At 41.5% G+C, this 23,173-nt stretch overlaps 1 protein-coding gene across 2 annotated transcripts in view; it reads right to left on the reverse strand.

The window, feature by feature from the left end:
* The window catches only part of EPG5 (ectopic P-granules 5 autophagy tethering factor), a 122,854-nt gene extending 101,189 nt beyond the window's left edge, over positions 1–21,665 (reverse strand). For both annotated transcript variants that reach the window (XM_065932637.1, XM_065932635.1), the window contains exons 1-7: positions 21,530–21,665; positions 8,963–9,904; positions 7,951–8,194; positions 6,948–7,084; positions 5,978–6,085; positions 5,003–5,076; positions 2,544–2,646 (exon numbers count right to left, since the gene is read on the reverse strand). In XM_065932637.1, the coding sequence (XP_065788709.1) occupies positions 2,544–2,646; positions 5,003–5,076; positions 5,978–6,085; positions 6,948–7,084; positions 7,951–8,194; positions 8,963–9,904; positions 21,530–21,592 (1,671 nt within the window). In that variant the 5' untranslated portion in view covers positions 21,593–21,665. The remainder of the gene's footprint in view (positions 1–2,543; positions 2,647–5,002; positions 5,077–5,977; positions 6,086–6,947; positions 7,085–7,950; positions 8,195–8,962; positions 9,905–21,529) is intronic.
* Between the last annotated feature and the right edge of the window lie 1,508 nt (positions 21,666–23,173).

Here is a 23,173-nt window from a genome sequence, read left to right on the forward strand (position 1 = left end):
ATTAAAGAACCATGCACTCGAGTCCAAGTTATTTTATCTATAAAGCCTCTTCTTTCCCCCAAATACAAGTTTACTGCAATAGTCAACTGACTTGTCAAGAAGCAATTAGCATTTGCTATGGACATCTGAAGTTCTGTCATCAATCAGTACCATTGAAAACAGGATAAGAATAACAGTGGTCATACACAGAGCTCACATACAGGAAACAGTTGGGGGGTTTTATTCAACTATTGTTGTTTAATTGCTAAGTCAAGTATGACTCTTTTAGAGACCCCAAGGACTGTAGCTCAGCAGTTTCTTGTGTCCACGGGACTTTCCAGGCAAGAATAATGGAATGGGTTGCCATTTCCTTTTCCAGGGGATCTTCCCAACCCAGGGATCGAACCCACATCTCCTGCATTGTAGGTGAATTCTTTACTGAACCACCAGGGAAGCCCTTTTTGTTTGATACACAGAACTAAAGTCTCCCTAGAAACCAAACTGATTTGTGACCTAAGATATGCTACATTCAAAAGGGAATACTGGGGCTTCCCTGATGGTCCAGTGGTTAAGAATCTGCCTGCCAATGCAGAGGACACGGGTTCAATATCTGGTCTGGGGAGATTCCATGTGCCACAGGGCAACTAAGCCTATGCTCCCCAGTAGTGAGCCCAAGCTCTAAAGCCTGCTCGCCCCAACTACTGAGCCTGTGCGCTACAACTACTGAAGCCCGAGCGCCCTCGAGCCTGTGCTCTGCAACAAGAGAAGCTACTGCAATGAAGAGCAGCCGCCGCTTGCTGTAACTGAGAAAGCCTGTGTGCAGCAACAAAGACCCAGCACAGCCAGAAATAAGTAAATAATTTTTAGTTTTTTTTTTATTTTAAAAAAAAAAAGGAATACTGTAGAAAGATCCAGAAATCCTGATGAATTATCAACTCAATTTCAACATGGGACTAATGCAATTTATTCATAATTTCCTGAAGCCACTCATTTCTACCCTCTTACACATCCTAAACAGCGAATAAGAACCTCAGAAATTCCACCCAGAGCAGTAGTTCTCCACTCTGGCTGTACATCAGTATCACCATGGAGGCTTTAAACATTTGGATAGCTGGGTGTAGACTGGGGCAAGGTTGCCCAGGTGGTCCTGATAAACAGCCAGTATCAAGAAATCACTGATGTGGGCGAGGCATGGTGCCTTCTACCCTCGGCCTTTTCTGAGTCAACAGCACTGCCAGCGTTCCCCACCCCAGGCTCTTGAATCCACTCAACATCCAGTGAGAGCTAAGGCACCATTCCAGAGTCCTTAACCATTACCCATCTTTGGGATTAAATGCAGGAAACCTATAAGAAAAAAAGACACCTCTCTCAAGAGAGACCAGTCTTGGGGTTGGGATTGGGGAGGGCGGGGGGGACCTGCTCCATTACCATCTTTAGAAGACCAATTTGTACCCAAGAAGCTCTTTCCAGAAGGACTGTTCAGTCTCTGCAACTCCACATCATTTACCACCATCTCCCAACTCCCACAAGTCCCAGGAAAAGCACATTGAGCCAGAAGGTTCCTGCTTCTGAATGAACAGCTGGGTAAATACAGAGACATGATCCCACAGCTGCCACATGTCATTCTAAGGAGTGTCCACTGAAAACTCTCAACTCCTTTTAAAGAGAAGAGGTTTCAGTAAATTTAGTTTAGTTCCCGGCCAATCCTGGACAAGCACGTCAAATCTGGATTTGGCCCATAAAAACACACTAGGGCAGGCAGATAACTAGCTGGAAGGGAAAAAAAAATGCCTACCAATACACTAGCCATGTATAATAGTAGAAAGAAAAATCAATAAATGTTACCTTGATAAACTGTATTTTGATAATAAATTCTCACTAAAAATAGGAAATTATCTTCTACCTTTCAAACGAGAAGATCTAGATAAGAAAGTTTGTAAGTGTTAAGGCAGAACCTTCCTAAGAAGTAAAAGTTTCTCAGTGGTGTCCGACTCTTTGGGACCCTATGGACTATAAAGTCCATGGAATTCTCTAGGCCAGAATACTGGAGGGGGTAGCCATTCCCTTCTCCAGGGGATCTTCCCAACCCAGGGATCAAACCCAGGTTTCCCACATGGCAGGCAGATTCTTTACCAGCCGAGCCACAAGGGAAGCCCACCTTGGTAAGATCCAGCTCTTTATTAGAAACGCTCAGAGTATCTGTAGGTGAGATCCCAAGCCCAGAAAATGGATGCTACATAAAAGAAAATCCTAATAGAAAGTGTATGTAGTATGTAAACACTTCCAGGTCCAAACTCTCCCAGCTATACAGGGACGGTCTGGAAAAGGGAGGCACCAGACACTGGCTCAGTACAAAGACTCGAGACTTGTGATTTGGGACAAATTCCCTCACCCCCATTCTGCACCTGTCTCCTCATCTCTAATATGGGATGAAAACAGTACTTGCCTCGTGGGGCTGTTGGGAGAATTAAATGGGCTAATACGTGAGAGGCGCTTACAATGACACTTGGCACATGAGTGGGCTCAGAAATAATTCATCAAAACGCTGCAGATATGACAGTTACCTCTTCTCCTCCCTCATCTACTAGAGTCCACGTCCCAGACGCAGGCCCCGAGGATGGATTCCACTCACTGGGCTTCATGTGGCACAGGAACTCGGCTCGGTTTCTAAAGGACAAAGGAAACCGCTCCAATCACATAAACATAAATACAGAGAGCCCACCGCGTGCATTCTGGATTGTCTACTCACCCTGAAGAAGAGTCGACATCAACCCAATCTCCAAGTGGTTTGAGTCAGAAAACAAGAAATAATAACTGGCTAAAACTCAAGGAGACCAAAGCCTCACTATCAGTGATGTAGAGGCCACGGTCCTCCCGGGTAAGTAAAGAGAAGTGGCTATGCCAGCACAGCGCCCGCCTCCAGTGGGGCCTCTGCACGCCCAGGACTGCGTGGCACCTGAGTTCTAACTGGCCCACAAAGTGTTCTGGAAACATGCTTCACTGAATAAAGGGTAATCTGCAGGTAATGCAGAAGCTGGCTGGGGGAAAAGCACATCTAAACACACATGTAGGAACAGTCCCTGTATCCAGGCGGCGAGAGACAGGAATCTAGGGAACTCCTGCCGGCCAGGCTTTCACGTGGTGCTGGCTGGACCTAACAAGTCGGTGTAACCAGACAAGTGTCTTCTCTGAAACGTGGTTCTCAGCTCTCTGTTCCTCCCTCCCTGGCCTGACCCTGAAAATTCATCCATTCCGTCCTTCCACCAAGAGCTCTCCTCCGTGACTTCCAGCTTCCAACCCGAGGGGCTCCAGCCGTAGAGCTCCACGTGTCCACTGGTAGCTGTCACTCAGATGTGTCCTCCCGTAATCCCCAAAGACCACAAATCTTCCTCCTTCCCTGACAGCTCTCCTTTTTCTTTTCAGTCTCTGAGGGCTGCCAACACACTCTCAGTCAGTCAGAAGCACAGTCTATAGAAAGAGGTCTGAGCCACGCCTTTCCCACATTTTCTTTATTTCATCAGCTTCTTAATCCTTTCCTGGGAAGATGACCTTCCAGTTTCCCACCTTCTCCTTCCCACTGCCATCACCTCAATTCAGGTCCAGGGGAAGACAGGCTTTCCTGGACCAAGAGCCCATGGGAGTAACGCAGTTCCAGGTCCCCTGGACATAGCCTGCCTTCTCCCCACGTAAGGATGTGCCCTCGAGATGCCGGACTGGACTCCAGAGCCAGAAGAGCCAGACCTCTGCAACCCTGACTCAGTGCAGCAGAAGCATATCTTCTACCTCCAGTCCACCCTAATCTTCCTTAAATACAGCTTTTACCCATATTCAAAAACCCTCAATTGCTACAAAAGCCAAACTATCTCAAAACTCTCTTAATTTCTAGGTCTTCTGTAATCTGACTCTCCCTAGTTGTCCATCTTTATTAGCATCTCCCACACACCCCTTCACTCCAGCCCAGCTGACCTCCGACGTGCCCCTGCACAGCCATGCCTCCCTGTACTCTGGGCCGCTGCTCACTTCTCCCCCTACAGTGGCCTCCCTACTCCTCTCCTGCTGAAATCAGTTCCATTCTTCAAAGCCTGCTCATTCACCTACTAGAGTGACTACTTCACTCTACTCTTTACTCATTTCTACTGCATCAACTGTGTGTGTGTGCAGCTGAGTCATGTCCGACTCTTTGCGACCCCATGGACTGTAGCCCACCGGGCTCCTCTGTCTATAGGATCCTCCAGGCAAGAATACCGGGATGGGTTGCCATCTCCTTCTCCAGGGGATCTTCCCAAGCCAGGGATCAAACTTGTGTCTCTTGCATCTCCTGCATTGGCAGGTGAGTTCTTTACCACTGGTGTCACCTGGGAAGCATTGATCATGCTGCTGCTGCTGCTAAGTCGCTTCAGTCATGTCCAACTCTGTAAGACCCCATAGACAGAAGCCCACCAGGCTTCCCCGTCCCTGGGATTCTCCAGGCAAGAACACTGGAGTGGGTGGCCATTTCCTTCTCCAGTGCATGAAAATGAGAAGTGAAGTGAAGTCGCTCAGTCGTGTCCAACTCTTAGCGATCCCATGGACTGCAGTCTACCAGGCTCCTCCATCCATGGGATTTTCCAGGCAAGAGTACTGGAGTGGGGTGCCATTGCCTTCTCTGGCATTGATCATAGCTCCATACAATTTAGCACTTGAATCTCTTTGACTGTGCTTTTTTACCTCTGCCATTAAATCTCTCCTTCGAAGGAAAGAAACTTTTCTTCTCCCTACAGCACCACAATGACATATATGGCCGGAATGGCAGATCCATTAAAAGCGGGCACCCAAAAAAGTTAATCAGTTTTTAAAAAAAAAAAAAAAGCAGTTAAGAGGGTCACTTTAGGACAAAGGGTATTAAACCCCAAGAGAAGCTGAACTGTTAAATTCTGGAATGCTGACTCTTCCCTTAGCAATTGCGTGGATCTGGGCAGTTTAGGAAGCCAACTGTTTGACAGAACATTTTAATTTCTACTTTACGAAGCTCTTCCACACTTACTTGACAGGAGACATTAGCAGGGCAAGGGACTGCATAAAATGAAAGACTCCTGACGGGTTATTCAACACTTTGATCTGAAACCAGAAAGAAAAGGCATACTGAAGAAAACCAACCACCCAAGTAGCCACAGTCTCAGTCCACCAGCATTCTGACAAGGGAGCTGTTAAGAAAACAGAGGTGAACTGGCTCCTCATCCACAAGCGTGAGAACATCTCAGGGGCTACCTGGCAGTACTGACTGGGCTCTCTGTACTCACAGAACAGAGGCAGCTCAGTCACTTACATCAATTACCTGATATAATAGGGGGAGGAGGATTATACTGCTATTTTAATCCAAAGATGAGATTTAAAAAAAAAAAAAAAAACTTCCTTCTACCTTAAACAATCCAAATTTCTTACCATCAGAAATACTAGAGAAAAGATACCATGAGAAGGAACCTGCCACACATTTGGCTCCTACCCACCCATCTGAAGGGGCTGCAATGAGTAACAACACAACCCAAAGGCAAGCGGCAGAGAGAAGAAACCATAAACCATACGATCAATGCCTAAATCACGACGCAGACGTGAAACCGCTGCTAGTGTTAAGGAACTCTGAGATGCTGGTGGTTTCTTTTCTTACCTGCACCAACTGCAGTGCAGGATGGATTAATTTAGGAAGTCATGTTGAACATTATAGAAAAAAGTCCTAGCAAGCATTCCTGCACAGAACTTTTACAGGATTAAATACTACTGAAACTACCAAGCCACACTACAACTGAACTTCTGCATCTTTACCTTAACTTCATCAATTTTCAGTGGCCCAAGAAGTTGTAGCATAATAACTCCTTGACTATAGGCTGGATATATCCTAAAAATTTTATTTTAAATATCAATATATTTTAAGTAGGCTTATGTCTGAAAGCAACTTCTTCAGGAACAATGTTTAACAAAATCTCCCCCATTCTCCTCAAAATTATAAAGTCATTCATCATACCTGGATGAAAGGAACAGCCCATTTACTAACACCAGCTGGGCATCGAAGAATATGGTTTAGAAGGAAGAGGTGATCTCCAGGACAGCCCACTCTTTGTAACACTGATACCTGAACAACAAAGGACACACAGCTTTACTGTTTATGAAGACAACTGTTTCTAGGGGCCTAGTGCAATCACTTATCTGGTACTTAAATACATGTGATCTTTCAAAAGAGTAACCAGACATAAGATATACCATTGATTGGTTGAGTTTCTACACAGAGGTACACAGAGGACTAAGTATCTATGAGCACTATGATAAACATATCATAAGCAGTTTCTCTGCAAACCCAATTTTTAGTATCTGGCAAATTACAAAACACTAATGTTCCTGGCCATATATGAATAGATATAAGTCAAGTAGTTTAATCTAGTTCCAGTTTGTAAGTTTCTCAAATCCAAGGAAGCATGCTTAGAATCTAAGCCCATATCTAAGAACTCTAGTATGAACCTAAAAGAAGCACCCAAGGGAGCCCCATTGAGAAACATAATCGAGAAACAACTCCTCATCCCATAACACACCTAATAGCTTTCTTAAATTTCCCCAAACCTGATTCTTTTCCCTTAAAAAAAAAATTTTAAGTATAGCATTAACATATGATTAAACAAAAGTAATATGAACAACATACCTATATTCTGAATACACATCTAGTCTTAAATTTAGCATACTTCCCACATTTCCATTTCCTCCAAAACTGAAGACCAGAGATCACTGAACATAAAGTTTATCAGAGAGAAAAGCACTATGTGATTAATAAGACACTAGACAAGGATAATTTATTTCTGTGTGTCATGATTGAAAAAAAAAGTCACTAACACATTAAACGAATTAGCTGAATAAGCTGTTGAAGAAAAAACTATGAGGACATAAAAGATAATTCTTAAATTATCAGGGAAATAACAGAAAGACTACCATGCCTATTTCCTTACCAATTTCTGCAGCCAGAGAAGAACATCATCATGGAACTGAGTATCTTCATTAACTCTCCTGGTGAACGTGAACAAGACACTAATGCACTCCTTCAGCTGACACAGGTCAGAGGGAATGCTCTCTACCTGTTTAGAAGCTGTAAGTTAAAAACAGGATTAAATGAATCCCTTATAAATGGTATCAGGGAGAATTTTTAGTGTCTCTTCTTAAAAAACAACAACAGTGAGAATAAACTATTCAAAATATTTAATTCAGATGAAAATCCAAGGAGGAAAGCTACATCAAAATACAAATTTCCACTATAGAAACCGAAAAAGTATTTAACTTTGTGAAGTACTTCAGAGCAAGAAAAAATTAACTTCATCAAAATTTATTTTTTATTTAAACATCAGCAGATCTCTGCCATCCCCAGCTCTTTGATTAGTTACGAAAACCACAAGGGGAAGGATTTGTCATCTAAAGGATTCAAATATCTCTCCAAGAAATAAAAATTGCATAATTAACACTTTTATGCATTATATCATAAAGGCTAATCTCTTAAAACCCAAAATAAGATTAAAAATACAAAACATTATAAACGTTCTGATGAAAATTAAACAATCCAACAAAATGGACAAGCAAAAATAAAGTGCAATAGACAGAGAATGAAAAGGGGTTCTAGGTTTTTAGAATCAGAACTGTATTTGGACTTGAATTGGTAATAAGCACATAAATTAGGACAGTAAGAGTCATTAAAGAGAAAAAGCAAACTTCTGGCTTCCTAGAGAAGCAGAGAAAGACAGTTCACGGGGAAGGGAGACCTAGCACTGCTTTTAAGAAATGTTATTAAGGTAGGTGTCAATCCTAACCTGTACTGGGAGACGCCAAGTAAGACAACAAGCAAAAATGGTGGTCCCTTATAAACATCAAATCAGCACACAATCAATTCGACCAGACTGTATCCCTGAATTCTTTTTTCATTTTAGACCACGAGAAAGAGTGAGGCTTTCATTACTTACACACCTTGGCCTTCCTGATGAATTGCTAAAGATCTCAGAACAGCCGAGCTATTGAGTAATGCGTAGATGTAAGACTCCACTTGCAAGCGTGAGAGCACAGAAGTGTAAGAATGCAGAGCCAGGGTCTGGTGGAGGTGCTCAGATTTGGCATCGAACAGTTTTTTTAGCTCGGCCAGTGCATTTTCATTCATCTCCACTCTCTGGTAGCGATGATGGCCTGAAACTTTCACTTGATCTGCACAGATACCCTAGCAGTGGACAAAAGGATAAGATGTAAGTTACAAACCCAGTTACCTTCGCTCTTGATGTAACCAGGCAATTGGTATATGATACACAGGCTTCAGTACATCTTCAAAGAACTTACAAATCACAGTGAGGGAACAATACTACCACACAGAAAACTATAAAACTAATACATAACCAGGTGCCAAGGAGTGTAATGCCAATCACAAAGGCATCACAAGTTCAGAGACGAGAAGAGAAACCCTAAGATGAAGTAGGTGGGGAAATTTGCAAGAAATCAGAAGTGCTTGTCTCTAAGACCTTCATGATCGATGATCTTACCTTCTACTTTATAAACAGTGAGGTCAAGGTGATATCCCCTCAACTTCAAGAGACCTCAAAACATCTCTGAACATTTCCTCATCATTCTTTGTGATTCTGCTCAAAAGAAAGAAACCTCTCTCCTTTCCAACATTAACCCTACAGCTGTGTTCTTTATTTTAACCCCTTTCTTAGTATTTTCAATACAAAGTCTCCCTCTCCACATGCTCCTTCCTACCTACAAAGAGATACACAGGTCTCCTAAGGAAAGAAGATTAGGGATGGGGGAAATCACACGTTTCTCCCTGATATCTCCTCCAGCTTCTCTTCACCACCAAATTTGTCAAGAGTGAGTACAAGATTGGTGTGAGTACAAGGAGCAGATTCCAGACCTTGATCACATCACAGGAAATGGAGTTCCACTGCAAATACCCCAGGCTCCTGTAAACTTTACAGAACACCAGTCAACATACCTGGACAGACAACTGTTCCTCCTTGAAGTGCCACAGTCGACTTTTAGCATTTTGGCAATCAGATGTCAGAGCAAGAAGCTCAGCTTCAGCCAGCAGCAACTGTTTCCTACAGCGTGAGTAGTTCAAAAGTAACTCATAAAATTCATGCCTGTCCTGATGAGCCATGCTGTCAAACTCTTCTAAATATGACTCGACATTTTCCAACCATGAACCAGGCTCAAAGATCTTTAGCTGTTCTTTAGTAAATGGTACTACTTCTGGTTGAGATGGGAGTTCCGGGTAGAGTCGCTCATTACGAAGCAACGATTTCACTGTCACCAAAGCTGGTACATCCCCCACAATTTCAGTTGGCAACTGGGGATACAGTTTTTTCACTCTAGGTGGCTGAAAAATGTCTTTGGCTTCACAAGAACTCTGCAAGCCAACATTCTGTAGCACCTCTGAAGAAAGACCCAAGGCTTTGTCTTCTTTCCTATTCTGAATTTCTCTGACCTGCAAACTTTCCACTTCCTGCTGAATATAAGAAACATTAGATTGCTGTATGCTTTCCGAAGTTCTACATTGTACCAATGTATCTTTCTCCATTTCAGTAAAGTTCTTGGGGGTTTCTACTGTAGTTCGAACACTGCCTTCAGGATCAACCTTCGGCTTGACGGCATCGTCCCCAGCACAGGCTCTGATCTCCGGTCCCTCCCTTAGACTCTCTGTATTACATGTCAGAGGCTCTTCATTGCTTAGAGTTAAGGAGGTGAGTGGAATATCAAACATTTCACTCTCATTTTGCCCACTAGATTCATTCTGGAGCTGGGAATCAGTTAACTCCTTCAGAGCATCTCCTTTGAATTCACAAGTTGGAGTAAGGATTTCCAGCTCTCTGGAGGTTTTTGGAAGGGAGACTTCATCAGACTCTTCCCTCTGAAGGGTTTCATATTTCTTCTTTTCCTAAAAAGAACATGAATAACATGAAGTAAATTATAACAATAACATGCTTTCAACATGAGGAATTTTTTAATTGTATTAAAAAATCTAAACTCACTTCCTAAGCAATGTGCTTCGTATTTTGTATTATTCAATTTTGAGAATGTTGAATTTGTGAGATTCACTAGTCTAATCCCAACAGAGGAAGACACGAAATAAGCAACAAATTATGAATCAAGATTGGAGGAAAGTCTTAATTAGGCTGTTCTCCATTCTGCTAGTAGTTAAATAAAAGACAACAGTCTCGAAGTATCTTAGGTTTCAGTAGGTTGTCATCTTAACAAACATATTTATTCAAAATTTAGGCAGAAAATGTCAGGGCAACTTGAGCAATGAAATAAATAGCTATAATACTGGCTTATAACCCTCAGAATAAAATATATATTCATAAGCTTATACATACTTATGTTACATATTTTTTTCTTAACGGAAAAGTGGTAGCATTCTTCCTCACAGAAGAATTCCAATTAATAAATGTAGATGGAATGAGAAAAACAGAAAATCACGATTAAAACACCATGGTAATAACTGCCACAGGCAAGAGGCAAGATCTGCTAATGAATGAGATAAACATTTAAGCAGAAACAGAATATAGTCTCGAAGTATCCCCTAAATATTTAGTCATTACAAAGGGAAAAACAGTAAGTTTCGGTGGAGACTCCAGGCAGACCACACTTTAACCAAGTGATCAAGGTTATTATAATCAGTAATACATTCCCATATTATGGTCTGAGAAGACTGATCACCTCTTCTGTACCCTTTCTAATAACATATAACCTCAATCTATGCATGAGAAAACGTCAGACAAAAACCCAGGTTAAGGGAAAGTCTACAAAATAACAAGTGTTTTCATCAAAGACAAGACAAGACTAAGGAACTGTCTAAAGACTGGAGAAAACTATGGCGACATAATAACTGAATGCAGTAGAGGATCCTAGACTGGATACTGGAACAGAAAAAGGACATTAGCAAGAAAACTGTTGAAATCCAAAACAGTTCTATATTTTAGTTAATAGCATTGCACTAACATTAATTCCTTGGCTGCAATAAATGTCCTAGAGCATAGAATTTACAGTTACATAAGATAAAAGAAGATTCTGGATGAAAGGTGTATGAACACTCTGTATTATATTTGCAACTTTTCATTAAATCCAAAATCAACTTGAAAAAAAAAAACCCTAAATCAAAAACTCTTAACCATTTAAAAAATAAGATAAAATAAATTATGGTTCTTTCAAACTGAAGTATCTCTGGTATTAACACACAAACTAGATACATGGGAAAGAAGACTGGATTAAAAAAGAAGAAATATGGAGAGATTTATTATTTGTTTTAAAAAAAATTGTTACATTCAAAGAAACTAAAAAGGACTGAATCACTCAAATACTTTCCTTTCACTATGAAATTTTAAGAAAGGCAAAATGATAGTTACACAGTAATCACTGATTATGGATTATGCTATCCTGCAAATGTCCAGCAAAAAAAAATAAAAGCTGACAATAACCAAAAAAGTAAAACAGTCACATGCACCTAATATTAGGAAGAAAAGACAAGGTTTGTGAAATACAATTCGAGCTCAGCTTGCAGGCAATCAACTACTAAATGTTTACAAACAGTAGTCATCCAAGAAGCACTGTGTCCCTCCACAATGGCTCTATCCACACTATGAACCTCAGATATGAGATTCAAAAAACAGCCACACAGTGCATACAAAGCACTTTGTCAAAATGCCTAAAATCACGAATAGCAGAAAAGCATTATGTGAGTATTTATAAGAAAATGAAAAGGTGAAAAAAAAAAAAGAAAGAAAAGAAAAAGTGGATCCAATTACGCTGCAATGACATTTAGCACACTAGCTATAAAAAATAGGTTAGTCAGAATGAGGAGTCAGAAAGAAGACCAGGAGAGAAGGCCAATGGTTACCACAGTAGAGAAATACTGGTGTACTGGTCAGGGCAGAGCCCATACTTTAGTGAGTTGAACAATAATGAAATGAAATTAAGAAAACAATTACATTGAGAACAAAGAACAAAATACTTAGAAATAAGTTTAACAAAAGAAGTGTAAAATTTATCTTCTGAAAATTACAGAACAAAATCTGAAAGGAATTAAAGACTTAATAAGGGAAAACATTCTGTATTCATGGATCAGATCACAATGCTGTTAATATGGTGATACTCCTAAAACTGATATACAAATTCAACACAACCTCTATCAAAATCCCAGCTGCCATTTTCACAGAAAATGACAAGATGATCCTTAACCTTTTAAGGAAATACAAAGAACCCAGAATGGACAAAACAATCTTGAAAAAGAATGAACTTGGAAATTTCATACTTTGTAATTTCAAAATCTACTATAAAACTACAGTAATAAAGACAGTGTGGTTCTAACACATGGATAGACAAATAGATCAATGAATTAGAGCTGAAAATCCAGAAATAAACTCTTATTGATACATTTAAAGTCAACGGTATTTCAACAACGACACCAAAAAAGGACAGCCTTCAACAAATGGTGCTAATAACCAGATATCCAAAGAATAAAATTAGACCCTTACCTTATATCATATACAAAAATTATCAAAAAGGATCACAGACCTAATACACGAGCTAAAACTTTTAAACTTAAAAAAAAAAAAGAGTAAATCTTAATGACCCTGGATTATGCAAAGTCTTGTTAGACATGACACCAAAAGCACACAACGAAAGAAAAAAGGAGATAAACTGAACGTCATAAAAATTTTTAAAGTTTGAAAATATGAAGACAATGAAAAGACAACTCCACAGAATGTAAGGAAATGTCTTCAAATCCATTATCTTATCAGGGGCTTATATCCAGAATTTTTTAAAAGTAAACATGTGTTACTCAATAATAAAAAGATGAACAACCCAATTTAAAAACAAGCAAAGGAGCTAAACAGACACTTCTCCAAAGATAATACAAACAGCACATAAAAACATGTGCAACACTATTCGTCATTAGAGAAATGCAATCAAAATCACAATGAGGTAATACATCACACCCACTAAGATGACTAAAGTCAGATAATAATAAATGTTGAGAATGATGTAGAAAAATTAGTACCCTCACATACTGCTAGTGGAATGGTAACACAATGCTTCCTCTACAGAAAAGAGAATGGCATTCCTGACCGTGGTGATGGTGATCCAAATTTACGATCATCCCCCAAACCACTGAATTATACTCTTTAAATAAGTACAGTGTGTGAATTATATCTCAATCAAGCTGTCAGATGAAAAGATGAAAGATTTTAAAAACTTAAAAGAGTTGAGAAATAAGTGAAAAGTAAGGAAGTAGAGACTGGAATGTGGAATAGAGGGAGAAAATTTTAGTTCGCTTCACTGTGTTACATGCTAACTGGAAGCTGGAAGTAGGCCCAGATGGGCCATGTGATCAAGGGCACAGCAAACAAATACACTTCCCTGAACCCATGGGCCACCTCAGGCTTCCTCTCCAGCCTGTCCTTCAGGTAGTTTTTAACTTCCCTTTGTCCCTTGCTGCCCATCTCTGACCCCACCAAACCACTTCCTCTTTTTCTACTCCACCACTGCCCTTGCAATTTCAAATTCTTCCCCTCAGCTAAACAAAATGAAGTCTCCAGTTGCTACTAACAAACCTGCAAGTTCATTTCCACTAGATCTACCTTCACGGGAATAATCAAAACCAGAACAGATACTGTGGTTAGATCATCAAAGAATTTTTTTTTTAAACCTCTGAACCCTCCCAGGGAGGAACACATGCTTTGGGGCTTTATTTCTCTTGGGAGGATAACTCCGTGCTTCTCTGTTTATCTCTCTACCTGTGTTCTTACAGAAGTTAGGTCCTAGAGTTGCTCCAGGGAAGGAGGTAGGGGAAAGGAGAGAGAAGCTGGTCATTTGATTCAAAGAACGGATTGGACATATCAGAGAAGGCAGCAGGGAGGGAAGAATGAACAGCTGTGAGACGCACACTGTTTGAGAGGGTAGCAAAGGCCTGCCCTGCCCCTCACAGACCCCTGGATAGGACGGACCTCTGGGTGCATACACTGCGATCATCACCAGTGCCAGGGCCTCTGAGCAGTGGTGAGCTCCCGATAGCTCGGCTCACTTCTCCAAAGCACAGAACAGGGAAGCAGGTCCTGAACGGTCTCCAAGCCTTCAGCCTCTGCCCCACCATCAATTCACCCAAACACCATTGTAAGATTGGTCCCCTTAAAACACACTACTCCGAACACCACAAACAATCATGGCTCTCCACTTAATTAAAGACTGCCTCTGAACTCTGGTGCTCAGGGCCTTTGATGACTCAGCTATGATCCTTTCTCAAGACAAAACTGTCAATGACTGCATCAAGCCTTCCGCCACACATGTTTTACTCTGAACTCTGCGGTACGTACCTACCACCCAGTCCTGGTCACAGGTCACCACATATGGTTATTTATCTTCATGTTGTGTCCCCCAAACAGACCACAAGTATGTTAAGACCAGGGACTGTATCTTAACCTTTTTGGATCTGACCTGCCTCTGATTTTCAACACTTTGTTCAATATATATTTATTGAAACAATAATGATGACTCATAATTCACAAGAATTTATTGAGTACCAACTGCATGCTGAGCTCCTACGTACTGGAATCCTAAAATGGAGAAATTAACTATCCAACAAATATTTACACTTACCATGTGCTCTAGCACATTCAGAAGTTTATTTTTATATGCTTCTCAGAAAGCAAAGGGACTAGCCAATGTATTCCGAGGAAATTGAACTTTTATGCCAAAATCTGAACCTATTCTTACACTTAAAACACAACATTTCATTTAAAAATAAAAAAGAAAGCCAACTTCCAATTACTTTGACTATCTGAGTTAACCAGAACATGTTCTATATATAACAATCATACAGATCATAAAATAAAATTCAAACAGAACTCCACATGTATTAAGTTATCCATAAAAAATTAGAACTTTATTTTAACCAAAAGACGTGTTTCTTACAACTGAAAATGGCCTAGAAATTAGGAAGAAGCTATATTCTTTATTTTGATCTCTAAGTTAGATACAGGTAGAGAATCAATTTTAAAATAATTCCACAGGAGAAAAAATAAGAAGTTAGATAGAAATGGAAGAGTTGTTAATAAACATAGAAAAAATATATATACTTAACCATGTGTGTGGATGGGTGCATACAGTTATGTCCAACTCTTTGTGATACCATGGACTGCAGCCCACCAGGCTCCTCTGTCCATGGAACTTTCCAGGCAAGAATACTGGAGTGGGCTGCCATTTCCTACTCCAATAGTTAACCATACACTGTAGTAAATATGTCTTGGAGTGCTGGCATATGTGTAGGGTGAGAAACCTAAAGAACACAACAAACTGCTACAAACAGTTATCTCCAAGAGACAGAATTTAGGGCATTTCATTTCTGTGTTGTACATTTCTCTCTCTGTGTGTATACACTCACAGATACACACTTTTTTAAAGCAATGAGCACTTCTTAATCAGGAAAAAATGAGATTTTTTTTTTAAGTCCTGGAAAACAAATGGGACATTTCCATACATCACTTGCAGTTCTTCCTCTTTAAACTGTACTAAGTTAAAAAAAAGGGGGGGGAAATACAACCTCTATAGATGAGCTACTTCTTAAATGATATAGGTTCAATTTTACACATTACATAGAAAACTTTTGTGGGATCACTTTAAATGCAGGCACAGTTTATCATAAATGTCTATCCACAGCATTTAGCACAATGCCTGGCACAGAAGAGATAAAAAGGGCTTGAACACATGGGTCCAACTATAAGATCAAGAGTTCTCAGGGCAATTTTACCTGCTCTCCTTGGGATGTACAAGAATGCTTTACAAATAAAAAGGAGAAAGATGGGGGTTACACATTTCGCTATGAATACAACATCTCCTCTCAGCTGCCATTTCTTTTCCTGTTGCCCTCAACAATCTTACTGCATGTATCCACAGCACTTCCCACGCTTCATCTTTCTCCTCCTCTCATACACATGATTCTCTCAACTTCTAGAATCCCACACTCAGTTAAGGGCACTGGGAACACATACTACCTCACATCATACTTCTTTGTTGGTTTCTCCACCTCTCCCCAAGCTCTTAAAATTGGAGTGCCCTTGAATCACTTCTTGTCATCCTTTTACACTACACTCACTCCTAAGGTAACTTAACTCAGACTCTAGTTTTCAACAGCTCGTAAAAGAGACCTCCAGTCTGGAGCTCTCTCCCATACTCTAGATTCACATATCCTACCCAACTGGAGGTCTAACAGACACTTACTTCAAAATTAGCATGTCCAAAATTGAATTCCTCATCTGCCCCCAACAGCTGTTCTACTCACTGCCTCCTCCATCTCAGAGTCATCCTTGACTGTTTTCTCACATTCTACATCCACACCACCAACAAATCTTCACCTTAGCTTCAAGGTGTTCAGAAACCCCCAGATTTCAAACCTTTCTCATCACTTACACTTTAAAACTCCGGGCCAAGACACCATCACCTTCCTCCCTGGATCACAGCAAAAATCTCTTAGATGGTCTCTCTATTCCTCCTCTTGCTCCCTTACAGATTGTTCTCATCAAAGCAAGCACAGTGACCCTTTAAAATGACTTCAGTTATATCACTCCTCCGCTTGAAACCCTGTGTGTGTGTGTGTGTTAGTCGTTCAGTCATGTCCAACTCTTTGCGACCCCATTAACTGCAGCCCGCCGGGCTTCTCTGTCCGTGGGATTCTCCAGGCAAGAACAATGGAGTGGCTTGCCATTCCCTGAAACCCTGAGGTGACTGCAAATTTCACTCAAAGTACAAGTGAAAGGCCATACAAGTGCAGGTCAATGGCCTAGAAGCCCCTACATGACCTAGCTTCTGTGTCACCTTTCTGACTTCATCCCAACTACTCTCCCCTCACTTACTCTGCTCTCACTTACCCTAACCACACTGCCTCCTTGCAGTCCCCAAGACAGCACAGACTTGCCACTGCCTTAAGGCAGTTGCCCCAACTGTTCCCAAGATCCACATGGCTAACTTCCTCATCTCTTTCCTGTTCTTACTTAAATTTCATTTTCAACAACAAGGACTACCTTGACAGCCTATTAAAAATCACACACATCCTAATCTTTCATCACTACTCAACTCCTTACCCAGTTCATTTTTCTTTTTCTGTAGCCCTTGTTATCTTCTAATATGTGATGTACTTATTTACAGAGTTTTCTGTTTTGTCTTCAGCTTCTAGAACACAAGCTATTTAAGGTCAAGTTCTCCCCCCCCCCCACCCCCCCCCACCCCCCGTTTACATCTCAGGCTTCTCTGTTGGCTCACACGGTAAAGAATCTGTCTGCAATGCAGGAGACCCAGGTTCAATCCCTGGGTCAGGAAGATCCCCTGGAGAAGGGAGTGGCTTACCCACTCCAGTATTCTTGCCTGGAGAATTTCATGGAAAGAGGAGCCTGGCGGCCTACAGTCCATGGGGTCGCAAAGAGTCGGACACAACTGAGCGACTATCACTTTCACTTATACCCCAAGTGCTTAAAAGAATTTCGGGGACATAGTGGGTGATCAGTGAGTAGTTTATTCAGTAAAAACAAAGTATGGATCTTAGGAGGCACAAAAGGAGCTCAACAATATACAGCATCCCCCAATTTCACTTCTATAATCACTCGCGGGAGGGAGGGACTAAGAGGGAGAAATCATCTAGGCCAAGGAGTAAGAGGATGGGGACTGCAAAGGTCTCTGTTACTGGTATCAGTTTTCTGGGACACATCGCAGTCTGTCCTTAGCAATTATAACATGCTGTTACTATTAAGGAGTTGTCAGCATTTAGAAATTAATACTAACTTTAAAAATACTTTCCCTGGTGGTCCAGGGATTAAGAAACCACCTGCCAATGCAGGGGACATGGGATGGATGCCTGGCTCTCCAAGAAGATCCCACATGCTGCAGAGTAACTAAGCCTCAGGACAACTACTGCAGCCCGTGCTCCACAAGAGAAGTCACTGCAGTCAGCAAAGAATAGCCCCCGCCTGCTGCAACTAGAGAAAGCTTGAGCACAGAAACAAAGACCCAGTGCAACCATAAATAATAAAAAAAAAAAGAAATCTACTGTTCTCAACCTACCAAGATCAATGAAGTCAGGGTGAAACTTGTCAGGACTATCTCTTGCGTACCAAGTGACAAGCACCAGATAAACACAAACTAACAAAGTGATGTCACCTTCCAGATGATTAACATTAAGAAATATAGGTCAGCTGCTGGGTCAGAAGCCACTCAAACTATCTAAAGGCAAAAGCACATGACACTACTCACTTCCTGAATCACCCCTTAGAACCACTTTATATGGTTCCATAAATAGCCACCAAATTATACCACAATGGTAAAGGACTTCATTAATGTTGAGCTTCAGGATCATAGCCAAACCATAACCTGCACAAAGAAATAAATCTGTTTACTCTAAAAGAAGAATCCATTTTCTAGACTGACAAGTATGAGGGCCTTGCTGGTATTGTGGACTTTTTCCTATTTGCTTTCTTACACTACATAGAGGAAATTTCCCTGAGTAAATTCTTCTGAGCCACAAAGCTTGGAAATAATATTCTTTAATACTGGTATTTTTTCCTTTATTCAACAACCATTATCAAATGCCTACAAGGGCTGTGAAGGGTACTGGGGAAAAGACAGGTCCCTCCCTCATTGAGTTCACAGTCTAAGGAAGAAGAGAGATGCTAACAGAGTAACTACAAGTGAGACAAGTGACAAAAAGAGTTGCAAAGCATTACTGGGATGGGGGGGTTATGTGGGTGAAGAGGGAAGTACTATTTAAGCAGAGACCTCAGGAATGAGCAGGTGAAGACGGACTAGAAGTTTCAGGGCACAGGAAACAGTATGAGCAAAGGCCCTAAAGCAGGAAAAGTGAAAGTCACTCAATCGTGTCCTACTCTTTGCAACCCCATGGACTATACAGTCCATGGAATCCTCTAAGTCAGAATACTGGAGTGAGTGGCCTTTTCCTTCTCCAAGGGATCTTCCCAACCCAGGGATCAAACCCAGGTCTCCCTCACTGCAGGAGGATTCTTTACCAGCTGAGTCACAAGGGAAGCCCAAAGCAGGAAAGGACATGTATGACTGAGGGTCAAAAGAGATAGTAGTGAAGACCTGAGGCTGAAGAGAAAGACAGAATTCAGACCAATCAGGGCCTTGAGTCGATACTGAGGACTTTGGATGCTTAGCCTCTGGATGATGGGAAATCTTTGAAAGGTTTTAAGGAGAGGAGTGATCATTTTGAGGTTCTGTTAATAAAAAATATCGATCCAACTTTAGAATGGGAAGCAAGAATAAATTTGGAAAGGCCATTTTAGCAAAAATCCAAGACATCATCCTTGAAGGATGGTGGACTTAGGATGGAGAGAAATGGGCAGAATCAAGAGATCAATTACAAAATATAATTGGCAAGATTCAATGACTGACTAGATTTGGAAAGTGGCTAAAAGCATGTCAAGGATTTCTGGTTTGGTCAAACCCTCTGGAATGAAGTTCTCCTTATAAACATTAAAAGATAATAAAATAAATTCATTCTTCTGTAGGGAAATGAAGTGAAAGTTGCTCAGTAGTGTCCAACTCTTTGCAACCCCATGGACTATAAAGTCCATGGAATTCTCTAGACCAGAATACTGGAGTGGGTAGTCTTTCCCTTCTCCAGAGGCTCTTCCCAATCCACGGATCAAATCCAGGTCTCCCGCATTGCAGTTGGATTCTTTTATCAGCTGAGCCCCAAGGGAAGCCCAACTTTTGTAGGGAAGTTGCCCACAACATGCCAATATAAAATGAGCAAATGACTTATCATGATGGATTTAAAAACTTGGTTTTTCATTTTTATTTTAGAAACCCTATTCTAAACAAAAGAACAGAGAATTCTCCTAATAATCATTTATAAGTATTTATAACATCCTGTCTATAAATATACATGGGCTTCCCTGATGATTCAGACAGTAAAGTATCCTCCTGCGATGCAGGAGACCTGGGTTCGATCCCTGGGTTGGGAAGATCCTCTGGAGAAAGGAATGGCTACCCACTCCATTATCCTGTCTGGAGGATTCCATGGACAGAGGAGCCTGGCAGGCTACAAGTCCACGGGGTTGCAAAGAGTCAGACACAGCTGAGCGACTTTCACAGATACATATAGATATGTAGAACAATTACTAAGTTACTGGATTGAGAATTAAGATTTCTGGTTTTAACTTGAGTTCTCTTACTAACTGTATGTCTTACGGCTTATCACTTAAGTTATCTAAGCTTTAGTTTCACCATTCACTCTGAAAAAAATTAACTACAGATTGACAATTAAGATTCAGCTCCTTGTAGATTGCTGTTTACATCTCACACACTACTGTATTCTAGGTTCAGGGACTGTACGCATGGCTGATGAATGGCCTTTTACTTCCCTGTCCATTTAGATAGCCCTTTACTGGCTCAATACAATGCAAAATTATTTCTCTTAAAAATTTTTCTGGAATTAGGTAGCAAAATGGCTTTCTCTCCAAAGAATAACTACTCACAGACCTGAGAACACTGATGTGCATAAAATCATTTACAGCTTATTAAATACGGTATCTCTGAACACCAGTCTCCTGTTAAAATCTTGTTCTCATAAGAAATTCCTATTTTGGTATTATTTTTAAGTCACACCTGCACTTGCAGACATCACCTACTAGTAGAAAAGGCAATTTCCGGTAGTTTTAATACTACTCTCATTATTGCCTTAATATAAATTCAGTTTCAGGTAAGCCAATATTATCTATGTCCAGCTATTCTCAGAAGCATTTATTCTGTTCACTGTAAAACAAACGTCATTTCAGAAAACAAATGGGAACAAAATGAAAACCCAGACTGCACCTAAAAACAAGAAAGATCAACTTTAAAACCACACTAATACCACACGTTAGTATAATCCAGGAAACCCAAAAATTCAAACCCGTCCCTGTTCTGTGAATCCCTCTCTGATTTCACTTCTGGTCATTCACGCCCCATCATAAACAGTCAGGATAATGAGAAATAAACAACAGCAGCGCCACTGTCATCTTGAATTTTTAAACTGGAAAGTCACATCGCTACAGCCTACTTTGTCTCCCACCGTAAAGTTCTACCGGAGGATACATTCGTGGAAGAGCCATCCCTTTTCTCTTTAAGCGGAGAGAGACTCAAAATGTTCACAGGTTAAAAAGGATAAAGTCAGTCAAAGCTGAGCCAGGAAGACAAAATTTGCTTTCCAACAGGAATCCAGACCTAGGTGCGGGAAGTCAAGAACGCAGCAGAAAACCAAGAGCCTAAGAGAGATCACAGGAGGAAAAAGAAAAAACAGGCTCCTGACAAAGTCTGGCAGGAGGACGTAGAGAAGGAACAGAGGAATAGGTCTGGTGTCAATGGGCGGAGGGATCAAATATGGGCAGGTGGGAGCAGAGGGTGAGACGGACTCAGGGCACGGGCAGAGTGGGCTGGAGAGGCCGAAGAGAGGAAAACGGAGACAGCGCTCAACTGCCAGGGCCTGGGGAGAGTGGGATGCGCGAGTTCCTCTCACCTTGGTTTTAGTCCGGCTGCCCTTGGCCTTGGCCCGGCGTGGGGGCCTCACTGCCTCTGCCATAGACCCTGCAATGGCTCAGTCGCCGCTTGTTTTTGTCAAAACCCTGCGTGTTCCACAACCTGCCGACTTCCTGCCTCCGGACTGTCACATGATCGAATCTCCACCACTCCAGGAGAGGGGCGGCAACTCGGAGCCTCTACGGGCCGCAACTTAGGACAAACCACTTCGGGAGGCCTTTTCACAGGAGGATTACGGCCACGCCCCCTTTCATTCAGGCCCCACCCCCTAACCCGCGCAGGGCCGCCTGGCTCCGCCCCTCTTGCCGCCGCGTTGGGAGTGTCCTGGCTGACCGGCTTACTCTCCCGAGTGAGGTCGAGTCCTTATCGTCGGCACCTTCACTAAGCTGCATTGGGTGTGGATCCCCACCCACGTTGGCCTAAAGGAGCCTGGGGAGAGTGCTTGTCAGCCTTCTTTTGACCTTTAGATAACTAGGACCAGTCAGCCTAAATCTATGCTTTGGGCTCAAGAACCTTGATGCCCTTCCAGGTGGGCGCTTCAGTTTCCTTTTGTGTGAAGGAGAAAGATGATACTTGCCTTTACCAGTGTAAAGAAGATTAAATGGACTGATCGTTAAGGTGCCTGGTATACACCTGCTTATCTGTAAATGGTGGTTGTTGTTCCGTTGCTAAGTCATTTCTTTTTTTTTTTTTTTTTTTTTTTGCTAAGTCATTTCTAACTCTTTGTGACCCCATGGACTGTAGCATGCCAGGCTCATCTGTCCTCCAGTGTCTCCCCGTGTTTGCTCAAATTCATGTCCATTGAATCAATGATGCTATCTAACCATCTCATCGTCTATCATCCCCTTCTCCTTTTGCCTTCAGTCTTTCCCAGCATCATGGTCTTTTCCAATGAGTCGGCTCTTCGCATCAGGTGGCCAAAGTATTTGAAGCTTCAGCAGCAGTCCCTCCAATGAATATTCAGGGTTGATTTCCTTTAGGATTGACTGGTTTGATCTTGCAATCCAAGGGACTCTCAAGAATCTTCTCTAGCACCGCAACTTGAAAGCCTCAGTTCTTCAGTTCTCAGCCTTCTTTATGGACCAACTGTAAATGGTAGTTATTATCATTACTCTCCAGATCCCAGGTAGCAAAGAGACAGCTGCACCAAAGAGGGCACAAGAGAAGGCAAAAAGACAAGACCCATAGAGGTGTTTTTTGTATGGGTTTTACACACCTTCATTTAAAAATTCCAGGTGGGAAAACTTGGCTCCTTCTCCCTTTCCCAGTTCTACAATTTATTTTCTCCCAAAGCACTTAGTACCTGTTAAAATGCTATTATAATTTGCTTTTGTTTGTGTCTGTCAACCTAGCTAGAATGTAAGATTCTTAAAGTCAGGGGTCTTTGTTTTGTTCCCTAAGGCATCCCAAGGGCTTCTAGAACAGTAGCCTGTACATGGTAGGCTCAATGAATATTGATCATTTGATGAATGAAATGAATGTGAGCTGTTCTGTCTGGTCATGGTAGAAAATAGTTGAGAAGTGGGTGGCAAGGGAGACTATCCAAGAATATGGCATGAGAAATGGAAAGGACTCCAGAGATGGAGTCTTTACCGTGCCTTGTTTATGAGCTAACAACATAAAA

The sequence above is a fragment of the Muntiacus reevesi genome, chromosome 4 (genome assembly GCF_963930625.1).
Source record: "Muntiacus reevesi chromosome 4, mMunRee1.1, whole genome shotgun sequence".
Classification (NCBI taxonomy): domain Eukaryota; kingdom Metazoa; phylum Chordata; class Mammalia; order Artiodactyla; family Cervidae; genus Muntiacus; species Muntiacus reevesi.